The sequence below is a fragment of the Pristis pectinata genome, chromosome 5 (genome assembly GCF_009764475.1).
Source record: "Pristis pectinata isolate sPriPec2 chromosome 5, sPriPec2.1.pri, whole genome shotgun sequence".
NCBI classification, from domain to species: domain Eukaryota; kingdom Metazoa; phylum Chordata; class Chondrichthyes; order Rhinopristiformes; family Pristidae; genus Pristis; species Pristis pectinata.
In genome coordinates, this window is record NC_067409.1 from 73,040,042 (window position 1) to 73,057,118 (window position 17,077).

Genomic DNA, 17,077 nt, shown 5'->3' on the forward strand with positions numbered 1-17,077 from the left:
TATTTCAATAGGGCCTATGTGGAGTAATTTAAGTGTTGTATGCATGAATTATCGATTATTTGATTTTGTGGACTTTGGGGGTCCGCCATCTAACAAGGACATGTTCTGGGGGTCCACAGCATGAAAAAGGTTGAAAACCACTGATCTAGCCTACTCTTCTGGAGAAGAGGACCCTAGTTTATCCTTATAGCTACAGTTCTCCAGCCATTGGCAGCATCCTCATAAATCTCCCCTGCACCCTCCCCAGTGCAATCACATCAGTCCTGTATTGTGGTGACCAGAGCTGTGCACAATTCTCAGGCTGTGGTCCATCTTATGTTGTATACAGTTCTAGAGTAACCTCTGCTATTTTATAGGAGAAATCACCCTGTATGTCTTTTTGACCTGCCACCTTAATGCACACAAGGTTTCTTTTCCCCTTCAAGATCCTTCCACTTGCTGTATATTGCCTTGCCTTGTTGTGCCTCCTCAAATCATTATCTCACATTTAAAATGTACCTATATTTCATTAAATTCCTCCTGCCACTTTGCTGTCCAACTGATCAAACCGTCTATATCTTCCTGCAGTCTTCTCTCCTCACTGTTAACCAGTTAATTCTTGATCATCAGAAAACTTCTTTATTACGCCACCTACTTTTACCTCTGCATCTAAGTCATTGATAAATTTTACAAAAAGCAAGAGTCCTGTGCAACCCTACAGCCTTCCAGTCACAAACAGGCCCACCAGCTCTTACCCTTTGCTTCTGAGCACCCAAATTACTAAGGCCTAGAAAGTTAAAGACTATATGCAGGTTTTGGTCACTAGGTATCAGTCAGCACCAGGTATCAATCACCAGCAGGTTTCAGACACCAGGGTAATGGTCACCAGGTTTCAATCAGCAGGTATCAATCACTAGGTTTCAGTGACCAGGTTTCAGTGACCAGGTTTCAGTCATCAGGTTTTAGTAACCAGGTATCATTAACCAGATGCCGGGGCCAGAGTTGTACCATTCAGTGTCAGAACTCGGGTCCCGGGTGTATTTGGTTGCCCGGCCAGTCAGAGCGCCCACTCTGCCCAGAACTCCGGCTGCTTTAAGGCCGGGAGAGGGCGGGGTTGGAAGTGGGAGTGGGAGGAGTTTGCTGCCTGGAGTCGTCGGGCGGGTGCACCTAGGGGTGCCGATGTTTGCCGGCGCGGCGGGTGTACGGACTGGGATCCTTCTGTGCCGGGGCGCCCCAATGGATTAATTCCACACGCAGCCCCCTTCTGGGACCGACCATCGACCCGTGTCCCGCCGGCTCCGGCCGCATGTCGGGGGAGCGGAGCACCGGCGGGGTCTCCCCGGGCTCAGCCCGCCGGTTGTCGGCGGCGCCCTGGCCGACCGGCAGCGCCCAGCGCCGGCTGCTGCTGCTCAGCTGCCTCCCCGCCCTACTTCTCGGGCTCAGCCGCAGCTCGGACTCTCTCCTCAGCTCCGAGCCCCGCATGGCGTGCGCCAACCACAGCCGGGGGCTCGGCGCGCTGTGGCCGCCCGCCAACGCCAGCGAGTGCCAGTGTACACAGTGGGAATACCGGCTGGATACAGGGCTGTACCAGAACATCGTCACTCAGGTAGGGTGGGGTGGGGAGTAGGGGGGAGCTGGGGCATACGGGGGAGTGGTGGGGACGGGGGAGTGGGGGGGGGACACGGGTACATTCACTGAGGGAAGTGGGGGACACGGGGAGTGGTGGGGGAATGGGGAGGGCAATGGGGGGAGAGCTGGGGGACACGGGGGGAGTGGTGGGGGGACGGGGGAGTGGGGGGGGACACGGGTACATTCACTGAGGGAAGTGGGGGACACGGGGGGAGTGGTGGGGGAATGGGGAGGGCAATGGGGGGAGAGCTGGGGGACACGGGGGGAGTGGTGGGGGACGGGGGAGTGGGGGGGGACATGGGTACATTCACTGAGGGAAGTGGGGGACACGGGGGGAGTGGTGGGGGGAATGGGGAGGGCAATGGGGGAGAGCTGGGGGACACGGGGGGAGTGGTGGGGGACGGGGGAGTGGGGGGGGACACGGGTACATTCACTGAGGGAAGTGGGGGACACGGGGGGAGTGGTGGGGGAATGGGGAGGGCAATGGGGGGAGAGCTGGGGGACACGGGGGGAGTGGTGGGGAACGGGGAGGGCGTTGGGGGGTGGGAATGACACCAGGGCGGAGGTGGGGGGTGGTTGGTGGAGTGGGAGGGGGTAATGGGAGTGGACAGGGAGAAAGATGGTGATATATGGGGGAGGGTTAAGGGGGGTGAGTAGACACAGGAGGGGGAAGGGAGTGTGACTAGATAGGGGGAGGCTGTAGGAAGCTGGAGGGGGAGGGAGGCTGGTGAAGTAGATAAGAGGGAGGGGAGGCTGTAGGAAGCTTGTGGGGGAGGGGGTTCGAGTGAATGGAGTTGCTGCCCGACTTCCCCACTGCTTCCTGTGTTCTATTTTTGTTTTGGCTTTCTGGCATCTGCACCTCTGCTGTAACAATTGCTGTCAACCTGCTGTCGACCCCCAGGCCAGTGACGTTGGAGCCTGAAAAGCCACTTTGACTGATACTATGAACTGAAACTTGAATTTGAAATGTTTCCCTGTCAGTGTCATCTCTTCACTTTTATAAACCTAGCCATTGGGGGAAGGAAACATTTGTTTCTGCCGCTGTCATTTTCCCTCTGAGCTGGGGATAGATATGGTTTCCTCTGTGGTATATTGAAGGACTCCCACCCATCTACAGACAGTTCTTTTACTGGTTTAATATTATTGTTACATGTACGGAGTTACAGTGAAAAGCTTATGTTTGCATACCATCCAGACAGATCATGCCATACATAAGTATATTGAGGTAGTAAAAAGAAAACAATGCACATAATAGATCTGTTAGGTGCTGAGCAAGGTGCCTTGATGATCTTACTGCTATAGAGCTGCCTAATTTTGGGAGTCAAGCTCTTAGCAAAGGCATCTTTGTGGAAATTTGTTACATTTTCTTAGTTATTTATTGGGTGAGCTGGGGAAGATGGGTGTGTTTGAATATTTCTTTGGGCTTTCCTCATCAAGCAGAATAATGATGGGTTGGTGAACCCACAGTCAAGCTGGTGTAACATAGTAACTGGGATGCTGAGAAGGAAGAGTGGTTTGATTTGGCCTTTACTTTTCTCATGTGAATCACTTCTCCAAATTGATACAACAGTGGGAACTACAAGAGGTGGTCTCTTATAGCTGGGACTTAAAAATTAAAGAGACATTATTTTTCATATCGGCATGTCTGGACTCCTTTGGTCAGTGTGTTTGGGCTGAGAGAGAATTGCATGAAATATTCTTGCTATATCAACTCTGCTTGAGCTGGAATATAGTGCAGGCTGTCATCTTTTTGTAAAATTCTCATAGGCCAATAATATGCAACTTGAAACCTGTTTGCAAAACATGTATGAAATGTCTGTTTTTAAAGTTTACAGTCCTGAATGACTGATTTCTATACAGTGGTGCTATTCATGGTCTTGTGGACAGCCTGGAGGGCTTTGCAGTCAGTGAAGTAGTTTTAGAAGTTTAGTTTCTGTTATAATGAAGGGAATGTGGCAGCCAATTTGTGCAGGATTAGCTCCCACAAGCAGCAATCCCACAGAAAACAGGGAACCTTTTTTCCAGTATAATGGTTAGAAGTAAGTGTTGCCCTAGGACATCAGAGGCAACTTTCCTGTCCCCTCTTGAACCGAAGAAAGCACTTCAAAGCAGACAGTGCAAAAATCAGCCATGTTGTTATTTCCACATTTCCTTATAGAAAAGGAGACCACTCAGCCTCTCATCAGTGCTGCCTCTCAGATCAATCCCAACTCTCACCTTCCCACCCCCCCCAATTCCACCACTCACCTGCACATTGGGGGCAATTTACAGAGGCCAATTAAGTCAAAGTAGAGTTTGTCATAAGCACAAGTACATGTATGCATAGGTGCAGTGAAAAGCTTACTTGCGGCAGCATCACAGGTACAGAGCATAATATAAGCAGCATTCACAAGAAAAACATAAATTGAACATAAATTATACAGTTTTTACAAGCAAAAAAAACACAACTAGAGCAAAAAAATCAAATTTCATTTTAGTTCAAAGTGATCAGAGTTGTCATAGTGTTGTTAAACTGTTGTGGTGATTAGGGTTTTGCCAGTTGGTTCAAGAACCAAATGGTTGAAGGGAAGTTGCTGTTCTTGAACCTGGTGGTGTGGGACTTCAGGCTTCTGTACCTCCTGCAAAAAGATGGCATAGCCTGGTTGGTGGGGATCTTTGATGGATGTTGCCTTCTTGAGGCAGAGCCTCTTGAAGATACTACTGATGGTAGGGAGGGATGTACCCATGATGTATTGGGCAGAGTCCACTTCTCTCTGCAGCTTCTTGCATTCCTGTGCATTCAAGTTGCTGTACCAGACCATGATGCAACCAGTCAGGATACTTTCAACAATACATCTCTTGAAGTTTATTAGTGTTTGGTGACATGCTGAACCTCCTAAGAAAGTAAAGGTGCTGGCCCACTTTCCTTTATGATTGCATCTATGGGCTAGGCCCAGGATGGATCATCTGGTAGGTTAAGGAATTTAAAACTGCTGACCCTCTCCATTTGCTCATTCCCCAATGTAGATTGGTGTATGTTCACTCTCCTGCCCCTTCCTGAAGTCAACTATCAACTCTACTTTTGCTGACATTGAGCGCAAAGCTGTTGTTGCTGCACCACTGAACCAGGTGTCCTATCTCACTCCAGTAAGCTAACTCATCACCACCTGTGATTCGTCCAACAACAGTAGTGTTATTGGCAAATTTGAAGATGGCATTGGAGCTGTGCTTAGCCACACATTCATGTGTGTATAATTAACCTACTGATCTGCACATCTTTGGGATGTGGGAGGAAACCAGAGCATCCTGAGGGCGTCACAGGGAGATGTGCAAACTCCTTGTAGATGTTACACTAGGGTAAGGATTGGTCCTGGGTCATTAAAGCTGTGAGGCAGCAGCTCTACTGTGTGACGGTGCCGCCCAGTGTCATCTGTCAGGCTCCCCTTTGTGAGAATAAACTATTGTCATGGAGTTCTTCTGACATGTTAATAGAGACAATAGTGCAAGAGTAGGCTCTCTGTGGTTTGAACCTTGACAGTAGCATTGTGCAGAGTAGTGTCCTTTTCTGAAACCAGAGCCCAGTCTCTCTCAATTCCTCTTGGAATAAAATACAACTTAGCAGAGACCAATTGCAGTAGATAAACTGTTCCCAGTACAATGTTATATGGAAGTGTAGTCACCAGTGTTGCTGACTCTCACCTACATTCTGTTTGACTCCATTTCCTCATTGCCTTTTGTTTTTGATTATTTTTGTTTAAATACATATCTTGACGACAATTTCATTAGTCTAGGGAAAGCATGATGGTCATTTTAGCCTTTAAGGTGCTACTGTCTTTTAAGCCAAACATTGGTAAATTGGTTTATTATTGTCACGTACTGAGGTACAGTGAAAAACATTTTTGCATGCCATCCATATGGATCATTTCATCACATCAATACATTGAGGTAGTACAATGGAAAAGCAGTAACATTGCAGAATAAAGTATTACATTTACAGAGAAAGTGCAGGCAGACAATAAGGTGTAAGGCCACGGTGAGGTTAAGAATCCATTTTATCATACAAAGTGACCATTCAATAGTCTTATAACAGTGGCATAGAAGCTATCCTTTGATCCTGGTAGTATGTGTTTTCAACCTTTTGTATCTTCTGCCTGATGGGAGGGTTGGGGGGGGGGGGAATAGGAAGAAGAGAGAATGTCTGGGTTGATTACGTTGTCTGCTTTACATAGGCAGTGTAAAGTATAGACAAAGTCCATGGAAGAGAGTCTGGTTTTTGTGATGTGCTGAGCTGTGTCCACAACTCTGCAGTTTCTTGTCATGGGCAGAGCAGTTGCCATACCAAGTTGTGATGCATCTGGATAGGATGCTTTCTATGGTGCAACTATAAAATTGGTGGGTGTCAAAGGGGACATGCCAAATTTCTTTACCCTACTGAGGAAGCAGAGGTACTGGTGCATTTTCTTGGCCCTGGCATCTACATGATTGGACCTGGATAGGGCTATTGGTGATGTTCTCTCCTGTTTTTGTCAGTACTGCTGTTGGAGATCACAAACACTGGGAGTTATTTTTTTTTGTAAGTCAGTAACTTTTTTGGGGGGGGGGGGGGCGGGGAGGAAACACTTCAGTTTCGATCCTGCCTTTCCCAAATTCAAAGTGCTTTATTACCCAGGAAATACTTTACTTTCTTTTGCAATGAAGGAAATGCTACAGGCAGTATATGCAAAGAATGTAGTTGCCTGAAGAATACAGTTTCCATATTTGCCCTGTGACTGAGTTTTGTCCTGAATGCTCTGGTTTCCTCCCACATCTCAAAGATGTGCGGGTTGGTAGGTTAATTGTCTGCAATGAATTATCTCATATAGGTGGGGAAGGAGAATTGGGGGAGAGGGCTTGTGAGAGAATAGGTTGCAGGGAATGGGATTGCTCTGAGATTTTGGCAAAGGATCGATGGGCCAAAGAGCTTCATTCTTTGGATGTAAGCATGCCCTGTAGAGTGTCAGTAATTCTGGTGTGAGGTTAATTGATCCACAGAATATGTTGGATCTTGAGATGAGAGGCGAAAGAGCTAGGCTAAGGATTAACTGGGTGTCCGTTTAAAGGCTTGGCCTATTCACAATGGTCCGATTGGCCTCATTCTGGGTATTGATTCATGAAATGCAAGATCCTGTTCAAACCATAAGGGCCACATCTAACTGTTGGAACTGAAGCTTTGCCTCCACAGAAAATAAGAACAAGCTGCAATGCTGTCAGTATCTGTAAGGAGCTGAGTTCATGTCCTGGGATAAATCTTTTACTAGAATTACAGTGACATATGCCCGTCATGTTGTAGTTTGCTCCCTGTTCTCTCTCCTCCCCTCTCCCATCAGGCAAAAGATACAGAAGTCTGAAAGCATGTACCACCAGTCTCAAGGACAGCTTCTATCCTGCTACTATTGTACGGTTCCCTGGTATGATAAGATTGACACTTGACCTCACAATCTACCTTGTCATGACCTTGCACCTTATTGTTTACCTGCACTGCACTTTCTCTGTAGCTGTGACACTTTACATTCTGTATTGTCTTACCTTGTACTACCTCGATGTACTGTGTAATGAATTGATCTGTATGAACGGTACAAGTGACAATAATAAACCAATTCCAAGAAAGTGATCTGTTAGTCTAACCTTGGGGACCTTACTCCACATAGGTCTCCTTGAATATATTAATAATTAAATTAATATTTTCTGTCCATTGAGCATCATTGATTTGATTAGATGCTGAAGGGAGATTTTCCCCATTGATTTCTGCCTTGGGTCTTTTGCTTCTGCAGGAATGTTATCTTTCCAAAACATCTGAAATGAAGGGTTTTCCTGATTATTACAAATATCTAATGAATTGTACAGAGATAATACTGAAGCTGTCAAACTGTGCATCCTTTTACTACCGATCCATCTAAATGACGCTTGGTTAAAATTTTCATCTTTCTGGTGTCTCTCCTTTGTCTCCAATCTTCTCAAGCTCTAGAACTCCCTGAGATCTCTGGATTCCATTTCTGGTGTCTTAATCCTTGATTTTAATTGCTCCACCATTGACAGCTATACCTTCAGCTACCAATGTCGTAAGCATTGGAATTTTCACCCTAATTCCCTTCCCAATCCAGTCATGCCTTCCTCCTTTCAGGTGCGAACTATCTCTTTGACTGGATTTTTTGGTGGTGTACCCTTGCGTTTTGGATCTTGTATCCTTGTATCACCTTGGTGAAGGATGTTGTTTGATAATACCTGTGAAATGTCCTGCTGTGTTAAGACTGCTATATAAATGGAAATTGTTCCATGCTCATAATTGTTCAATCAATTCTTTATTTAAATTGCATGGCAATGCAAGATCCACTTCAATGCTTTGCTTGAATTTGAAGGTCACTGCTTTAGCTGATACTTTTGACCATTCTGCAGGAGGTCAGCATTACAGAGATGATTCTTCCATTGTGTTTCTTTCTTGCCTCTCCAAGCTGGCAGTTGCACCACTGAGAGAGTTCTACCCTGTTGTCAGTGCTGTCTTTCAAATGAGGCAAGTCTTGCCTATCCTCTCGGTTGGGTGTTAACAATCTTATCGCATTGCTTTTAAGAGCAGGAACATTAACCCTAATGAGAATTTTTCTGGGAGGTAATATTAATCCCTTAACCAAGGATGACATTCTTTTCATTTTTGTTACTGTTTATCAGAGCACCAGGTGACTCCCACATTACATTAAAGCAGTGATGCAGCTTCAGAAAAGTAGTTCATTGGGTCTGTTTAACCTGCTTGATTTAGGAGGGGTTCCCCCATCCACTGTCCTACATATTCATGCCCTCCATTGGCATGATGTGATTTCAAAGCTTTCGCAGCGCCTCCCAAACCCACAACTTCTGCCACGTAAGAGAATGAGTCACAAGAGAACACTGACTCCTGTAAGTCAGTCCTAGATTAATACAGCATGGAAACATACCCTTCAGCCCAACTCATCCACACAGACCAAGTTGACTATCTGAGCTAGTCACATGTTGCTTGGGTTTGGCCCATATCCCTCTAAACCTTTCCTATCCATGTACCTGTCCAAATGTTTATTAAATATCGTTATTGTATGTCCATCTTGACCTGGAAATATGTTGCTGATCCTCACTAGGTCTAAATCCTGGAACACTCTCCTCCAGAGAAGAACTGTGGGAGCACCTTCACCAGAAGCGCTGCAGCAGTTCAAGAAGATGTCTCTTCACCACCTTTGTGGGCAGTTAGATATGGGCAATCAAAGCTGACTTTGCCAATGATGTCTAGAACCTGAAATGGTGACCTTAATTACATGCTCAAGTCCTGAAGTGGCGAGAGTGTGGCTTCTGAGGCTGACATTTCTGCACCAGTTCCCCATCTCTGGTTCCACTGCCTTCCCAGTCAGCCACAATGTTGCAGAGTTTTGTTGGGTATCACTGGGAGGGTGACAGGGATGCGTTGAAACTTTAAGGCCATAAAGTGAAACAGAAGGACAGTAATTCAGTGAGGACCAACTATTAATTAGTCTCTGGCACCCTGCCCAAAGCAAGCCCAGGACTAAATCTGAGGTTCTTAGACGACACTCTGGTAGTTATTTTAGTCCCAGAGTCTGCAAGGCTGTCGAAGGATACCAATTAAATTGTACTTCAAGCAGATGCCTGCTTGCTGTTTGGGAGGAATATGCTGACAAGCAACAGGCATTTGAAAATACTTATGATTGGTGTACTTAAAAGTAGCTAAATACTTGAAGCAAATGGTTGAAATACACTTTTAAAATACGATGAGCTGAACAGTGCTGCAGTGTAAAGCAAAATATCAAAGGTGTCTGTGAATCGAAGATGCACGCAAACTCCCAGAAAACTGGCGAATTTCCTTCATCTCTGAGCCATTTGGAGTTGCATTAAGTTTAAGGTGCTGCAATTTGACCAGGTGATGGAAGGCTTGATATTTCCCCAGACATGTCTGTGGTGATTGTCCCAATCACTAATTCTATTAAAGGTTTTGTTGCCTATGGGGGGGTCTGAGGGGAGATGAGGTTCTGCTGGAGCAGTCTGTGGTGCATGTGGGGAAAGGAATAGTTTCTGCTTATGGATCAGGGTGTGGGTTGGGGAACCCACTCTCCCACCCCTCCCCCACCACCTCAGTCAAGTTTATTGTCATATTGCAGAAGTACATGTATGCACAGGTGCAAAGAAAAACTTACTTGCAGCAGCATCACAGGCACATGGCATTAGAGACACAACATTTGCAACAAGTACATAAATTAAACATAAGTTATAGAAGATTATACAAGAAAGAACACACTTGGAATAAAAGTCCATTGTAGTGCAGAGGTCATAGTGTTGCTATACTGAGGTAGTGATTAGGGGTGTGCAGATTGGTTCAAGAACTGAGTGGTTGAAGGGAAGTAGCTGTTCTGGAACCTGGTGGTGTGGGACTTCAGGCTTCTGTATCTCCTGCTTGATGGTAGCTGCAGGAAGATGGCATGGCCTGGAAGGTGGGGATCTTTGATAGATTTTGCATTCTTGAGGCAGTGCCTCATGTAGATACTTCTGGTGGTGGGATGTGCCAGTGATGTATTGTGCTGTCCACTATTCTCTGTAGCTTCTTGCATTCCTGCGCATTTGAATTGCTGTACCAGACCATGATGCAAGTAGTCAGGATACTTTCAACAGTACATCTATAGAAGCTTGATAGTGTTCGGTGACGTGCTGAACTTCCTTAAACTTCTAAGAAAGTAAAGACATTGGTGCACCTTGTGACTGCGTCTAAGTGCTGGGCCCAGCACAGGTCAATCGATATGTTAATGCCCAGGAATTTAAAGCTGCTGACCCTCTCCACTGCCAATCCCCCAGTGTAGACTGATGCATCTTTGCCCTTCTTCCCCCTCCTGAAGTGAACAATCAGACTTTGTTTTACTGACGTTGATGAAGAGGTTGTTGTTGTGGTTCCACTCAACTAGACGCACTGTCTCGCTCTTGTACATCAACTCATCACCACCTATGATTCGTACAACAGCAGTGGTGTCGTCTGGCCCTCACAGATGTGTGTGAGCAAAGAGCCAATTCACCAGGGCTGTCAGCAAACTAATCTTTATAGTTTGTGGCAGCACAGCAGTTATCGGAGTATTGTCAGTCCAGATCAGCGCCCTCCCTTATCTTGTTCTGGTTCCATCTGCCATTCACCGCTCCCCTAATGGTTGCCATTATTACTTCCTTTACATATCAGATTCCAGCACTGGTAGCCCTTCGAGTTCCTGCTTATCTCCTTCCAGCACCTGTCTCCAACCTTCACATCCCCCTTCCCCCACCTTGCTCCATCCACCTCTTATATTTCTTTTGTCTGCCTCCATTCACCTGCTACTGACTCCAACTCCACCCCCTTCCCTCCTCTACCTGGTGCAACCTACTTGTTATCTTTCACTCCTCCTCAGTCTACCAATCACCTCAGACTCCTATATCACTCCCCTTCCCCTCTTAATATATTGGCTATCTCCCCTGTCCACTCTCAGTCCTGATGCAGGGTCTCAACCCAAAATGTCAACAATTCCTTCCCACGCCCCCCACCAGCCCCCCCTCCCCCCCCAAACAGATGCTGCTCGTCCCAGCTGAGTTCCTTCAGCAGATTGTGTGTTGCTCCAGATTCCAGCATCTGCAGTCTCTTGTGTCTCCAACATTCTATCTTAATGTCTTCGTTCCACCATGGCATATGCAGGCAATGCTAGGGGGAGGTGTTTCCAGCAGCATCTACTTTTGGGGAAATATCCTTCCCAAGCCTAACACTTCTCTTGACGGTGGTGAATTTTGGGAGATCTGTGGTTTGCCATGGTAAGATATCATGCAAACACAATTTCACTGTAAAAGGCTCCTGTATGTACTGTGTCCCATATCTACATAAACTAAACAGTTCTTGGGTGGGGCACCCCTCATAATGGAGGAACTGTGAACTCCAAGTATTTGTTTCAGTTTTTGCCAAAGGAAATGTTTCATCCGTTGTTGAGCTACGGAGTAACTGTGTTCAAACGCCAAATCCGGCGTGTGCGGATGCCAGCACATCTGATGGTCACATCGCAATAAAATGCAGCCAGGATTGTGATTTCCTTTATTTCAGTGTTGTGGTACAATAGCATTGAGTTTTGGGTATGTATGTTGAATGAAATACAGCTGTAAATCTGTACCTGTAGAGAAGCACACCACACAGTACCATAGAATACTCCCAGTATTAGGAACATCTATGGGAGATCTATCTCATTTGTTCTCTGACTAGGCTGGAGGGTTACAGCACCTTGTGAGTCTGGGTTGTGGTCACAGAAATGTGGAGGTCGATCTCTTTAAAGATCTTCTTACCTACAAATCATTTAATAACATTGTTCTGTTAGCTGGGAACAATCTCTGGTTTAATGTGCACTTCATAATCGCTGTGTGACAGCAATGAACCTGTGTGTGTAGAATGTGCAATGATGCATCAAAACATTATATTTGGAAGTGGTTTATTATTGTCATCGAGAAATGTTAAGGGATTGTGCTTATTGGTAGCATATTTTCCTTGTGGTTTTTCTTGTTAATTGGGACCATCAAGGAAAGAGCTTTTACTTTACAAACAACTGAATGTTTCCTTCCTCGTTCTGTGAGATGAAGGGACTGATTCTGGTGGACGGAACCTCTGAAGCAGGTCTCCTTGTTGTCCTCTCAATGGCTATCAATAGTGGATGGAGGTGGTGGTGATGTGGGGATTAGTGAGATCCAATTGTCATCTTGCCAGTGTATCAAGTCCTGAATGAGCATGTTGACAGTCAGTGAGGTTTAGCAAATCTCAGCTGTTCGTCATGCAATCTGGTTGGTTCCAGCACTGACTTTATTCTTTTAAAGATGTGTGGCATTGCTGGTCCTGTAGACTTGCTCTGACTGTTTTCCCTCAACACACTGATTATTATCACTGATGATGATCTGAAGTAATTTGGGTCAATGCTGTGCACGATATTGATTTAGAATAAAATGGACTCTCTTAAAGGACAGGAGGATGACGTACTTTGCATGCTTGGAAAATGAACCAATTGGGAGGAATGGGAAGGATTTCATTTCTCATCAGGATTTTTTTTGTGTGTGTGGGTGGGGGGCGGAGACAGAGGAGGAATGGCAAAGTAAATTGGCAAAGGGATTTCCTCTGAAGAAGGATACTTGTAAACCAAAAAAACTGCAGATGCTCAATGTGCAAGAAGCACTCAGGTCAGGTGGTATCTGTAGAGGGGGAAACAGATAACATTTCAAACAGTGCCCCTTCAGAAGTTCTTGGGTCATTGACCTGAAACATTAACTCTCTACGGATGTCGCCTGATCTTCTGAGTTGTTCCAGCACTTTGTCTTTAGTCCTGTTACGTAATGGGACTTGGATAAGAACAGCAGGGATCAGGGAAAGGTGCTCCTGGGGCAAAAGTTAATATCAAAAGGAAGGACCATCAATAAACTTTGGGGTGGGAGGGGGTCTTAGTCACCGTGCTGGGGGACTGTGATGAAAATGGTATTAATAATGTTTTTGTTAATCTTCTCCAGTGGAACTTGGTCTGCAATTCCTCATGGAAAGTCCATATTGCCAGGTTTTCGTTGCTGGTTGGATTGATTATTGGTTACTTGGTAACAGGAAGCTTAGCTGATTGGTAAGTGCAACACTTTTGTGGTTTATAACTAGTTTTACAAATAAAAGTAGGTTGGCAGGGTTTGTTAGTTAAAGTCATCTTGCTGCTGAGTAATATTTGTCTGTCTGCCTCTCTGGCACGAGTGAGTAAAATATCTGGGTCTTTTACATTGAGGCCAAAAGCTTAACTGTTTGGGAAAGAGAAGCTATGGTTGATCTAGTAGCTTTTGTTTTAGTGAATGTCTTAAAATTTTGCTCTTTGAGTTTAATTATTTTAAAACATTGCCTTTGATATCTGTCCAACTATTCCTGTTTGATTCCCAGGATTGGCCGACAGCTGGTGCTGGTCATCTCGGTGCTGTTTGTGTTGATCTTTGGACTGATGGTAGCTCTCTCTGTGAATGTCACCATGTTCAGTACACTGAGGTTCTTTGAGGGCTTTTCCCTTGCAGGGGTATTTCTCACTCTCTATGTCACACGTGAGTAACACTTTTGGTAAAGCAGTTATGTTGGGTTGGTTATGCTCTTGGGTGCCTTTTAATCTGGAAATATAACTGTAAATGCAACTTTTCAATGTTGTGAACCAGAATCTAGGTCCATTGTTGTTGTACCTTAGTTCAGTGCTAGTAAAGGTATATAATTGAAGTAAAACGGCCAAGTACAAACTTGCAAATACTTTTTGTCCATACTAATCACATCATTAGAGCATGGAAGGAGGCCATTCAACCTACTGAGTCTGTATCAGCTCTATGTAAGAGCAATACAGAGAGCAACGCCCCCCCCCCCCCCCCCCCCCGCCATCATCCTGTGAATTCTTCTTTTAGATACTTATCTAACTCCCTTTCAAACACCAGCATTAAATCTACCCCCACTACTACCTTTGGCATTGCATTATTGACCCCAGCCACTCATTGCTTGAAAGTTTTTCCACATGTTGGTTTTGGTTCTTTTGCCAATCACCATTATTCCATGTCCCCTAATTTTTGACCCCTCTGCCTGCAACAGTAGTTTCTGGTTACCTACTCAATGGCTGTGGAGGCACTTGATAAAGATTTATATCCCTCCATCAAGTGCTTCCACAATTTCCTCCATTCCAAGCAAAACAGCCATAGCTTCTCCAGTCTAACCATATGATTTAAGTCTCTCGTCCCTGGAATCATTTTGTAGATCTCTTCTGCACCCTCTCTAAAGTTTCATATCAGAACTGGGCACAATCCTCTAGCTGTTGCCAAACCAATGTTTTATAAAGATTCATTGTGATTTACTTTGCTCTTGTACTCTTTGCTCTACTTTTGAATCCCAGGATCCTGTATGTTTTTAACTACTTTCTCAATCTCCCCTGCGGCTATCAATAATCTGTGAACATGAACCCCAGATCGCTGTGTTCTTGTATCCCATAGTTCATGATGCCTCTTTTCATCCTTCCTGACATAATGCAACATTTCTCTGCATTAAGAGGCTTCAAGGAGATGTGGATGGGCTGCTTCTCAATTTTGTTTTCTGGAAACTGTGCCTTGTACAACCAAATCTATGTCTTATTATACTGGGAAATGCAGTGACCCTAGTGCTGACCCTGGGGAGCTTCACTTTAGTTCAATAATTGGGAAATGTTCTATCCTGGCTGCTGCATTCCCTTTTTATTCCATTGTTTTCAATCTGACGACAAGCTCACGTGGTACCTTATCAAATGCCTTTTGGAAGTCTGTATATACCACATCAACTACATTTCCCTCGTTGACTGTTTCTATTACTTCATTTAAAAAAAACACTCTCTCTCAAATTAGTTAGACACAAGTTGCCTTTAGAGAAACCCAGTGTGGCTTTGCTGCTCTATCCACATTTGTCCAAAGTACTGCTAATTCTCTTCCTAATTATTGTTTATAAAATGTTCCTCATCACTGAGGTTAAACTAACTGGTAGATAGATACTGGGGTTATTCCACAAGGATGGAATGTTTAAATCTTCTGGTCCTTGAGTGCCACCCCTGTATCTCATGGAGCAGGATGTGGTTTGGTAGGATTGGTGAGATGACTGCTGGTGATGACCTTCTGTGATGGCTTACTAGTAGAGAAAGTTGCTTCAAACATGAGTCTATAATTAAATGCAACACAAACAAATTTCCATTTCTGGTAACTTGTGATAACTCCTGTTCCCCTTGCCCTGTGGTTCCACAGCAGATGGTACAAAGCAGCTGTCAGTTGAAAGGTCAGCACTGTGGATCAGGAGTTAATGCTGCTGCCTCACAGCTCCAGTGACGTGACTTGGATCCTGACCTCTGGTACTGTCTGTGTGGAGTTTGCGTGTTCTCCCTGTGTGTTCCCGCAGATGCTCCGGTTTCCTCCCACGTCCCATAGGAGTGCTGCTTGGTAGGTTTATTGGCCACTGTAAATGAACTCAAGTATAGGTGGGAGAAAATGGGCAGCTGAGAGAGGACTAGGAAATAAGTGAAGGAATGGCATTACTTCGAGAGCTGGCATAGACTTAATGGGCCAAAGGGCCACCTATATTGTAAGAAAATATGAGGAAAGCACCTTGTTTTGCATATTCATACAATGTATACACTCGATCGTATGCAGTGTTCATAGTCTATGTACATCTCCCAATGGTGACTGTATACTTCCCTCATTACCATCCAAGCAAATCCTTGAGTAAAATGTAGTTCAGGGGACAGCAGGGTGTAAGTTCAGTCTATTAGGCACTTGTTTATTTGATTAGACAACTGGTGACTTAGCAAGGTCCTCTAAATCAGAAAATCATGAGTTAAATCCCAAACTAGAGACTTGAACACGTGACCTAGCTTGTTCTTTGGATTAGGTTGATAAACCTGCTTGCCACCTTGGGTGGATGTTAAGGATTTCATGGTAACCTGGCCAACATCTGTGATTCATCATCAAAAAGAATCATTGGGTAACTTGTCTGATGGCTGTGTGTGGGAGCTGCTTTCAGGATATTAGCACATATGTCAGTGATAATAAATCTGATTCAGACATTGCTTATGTTACAGCAGTAACTAGGCTTCGAAAATATTTAATTTGAAACATGCTGGGGGTGTTAGTAACTGTGTGCCTCCTTTCCTTAGCTCCCATTTCTTGTGTCTACCACTTCTTGCTGCAAAACAGTCTGTTGATCAGGAGCCTGGTTGTGTAAAGGCATTTTAGAACTAACTGGGCTGAAATGTGCTGGCTGTTTGTCATTCAGCTGTTCCTATCAATTCAGTCCTAGATTTTCATGGTCTTGCTATGGGACTTGGGGTCAGGTGCTACTGGATCTGTGGTTGGACTCCCAATATCTCCAGGGGCTGCTTGTAGCCATAGTTCTATATTCTTGACATCCTGGTAAAGGTATAGTGAACATCTTGGTAAATAGTGAATGGTGTCTTTAATTTTTTTTATAATGGATCCCAGAAAGTGTGCACACTATCCTAATACTGCCATGGCCTTTTCCTCATGTACATCATATCTTCTACAACCAAGTACACTATGCCCCTGTTTAACAAAAATTGAAAAATCCTTTGGTATGTTTAATCTCCCTGTACTGTACTTTTGGAGTATGAAAGGTTTGAACTCTGATGCATCTCCTGCTTGTCCTTCTGTGATCTTTTATTGACTGCATGCTCCCACTTGTAATTTTCCTTCTACACACTTCACCCTATTAAACTGTAGTTGTCTCATTTCTTACTCAAGGTTCCAAGTTCAAGATCCACATCACAGACCTAAGTGAAAATTCAAGGCTGGTGATTCATTGCAATTTGAGAGAGCAATTTCCCCACTTGCTGCCCAGTGTCCGAGGATTAATATTTATCGCTCAGCTTCACCAAAAGAGATTATCTGGTCAAGATTGCATTGGAGTTGGTGG

At 44.8% G+C, this 17,077-nt stretch overlaps 1 protein-coding gene across 2 annotated transcripts in view; it reads left to right on the forward strand.

Annotated features, from left to right (window-relative positions):
- The first annotated feature begins 1,099 nt into the window (after positions 1–1,099).
- Positions 1,100–17,077, forward strand: part of LOC127570602 (solute carrier family 22 member 23-like) — a 70,454-nt gene continuing 54,476 nt past the window's right edge. Inside the window, exons 1-3 of one of the 2 annotated variants that reach the window (XM_052016301.1) lie at positions 1,100–1,585; positions 13,141–13,244; positions 13,547–13,701. In XM_052016301.1, the coding sequence (XP_051872261.1) occupies positions 1,286–1,585; positions 13,141–13,244; positions 13,547–13,701 (559 nt within the window). In that variant the 5' untranslated portion in view covers positions 1,100–1,285. Of the gene's footprint in view, positions 1,586–12,746; positions 12,817–13,140; positions 13,245–13,546; positions 13,702–17,077 lie in introns of those variants that run through there. The other variant, XM_052016302.1, reaches the window with a different exon arrangement.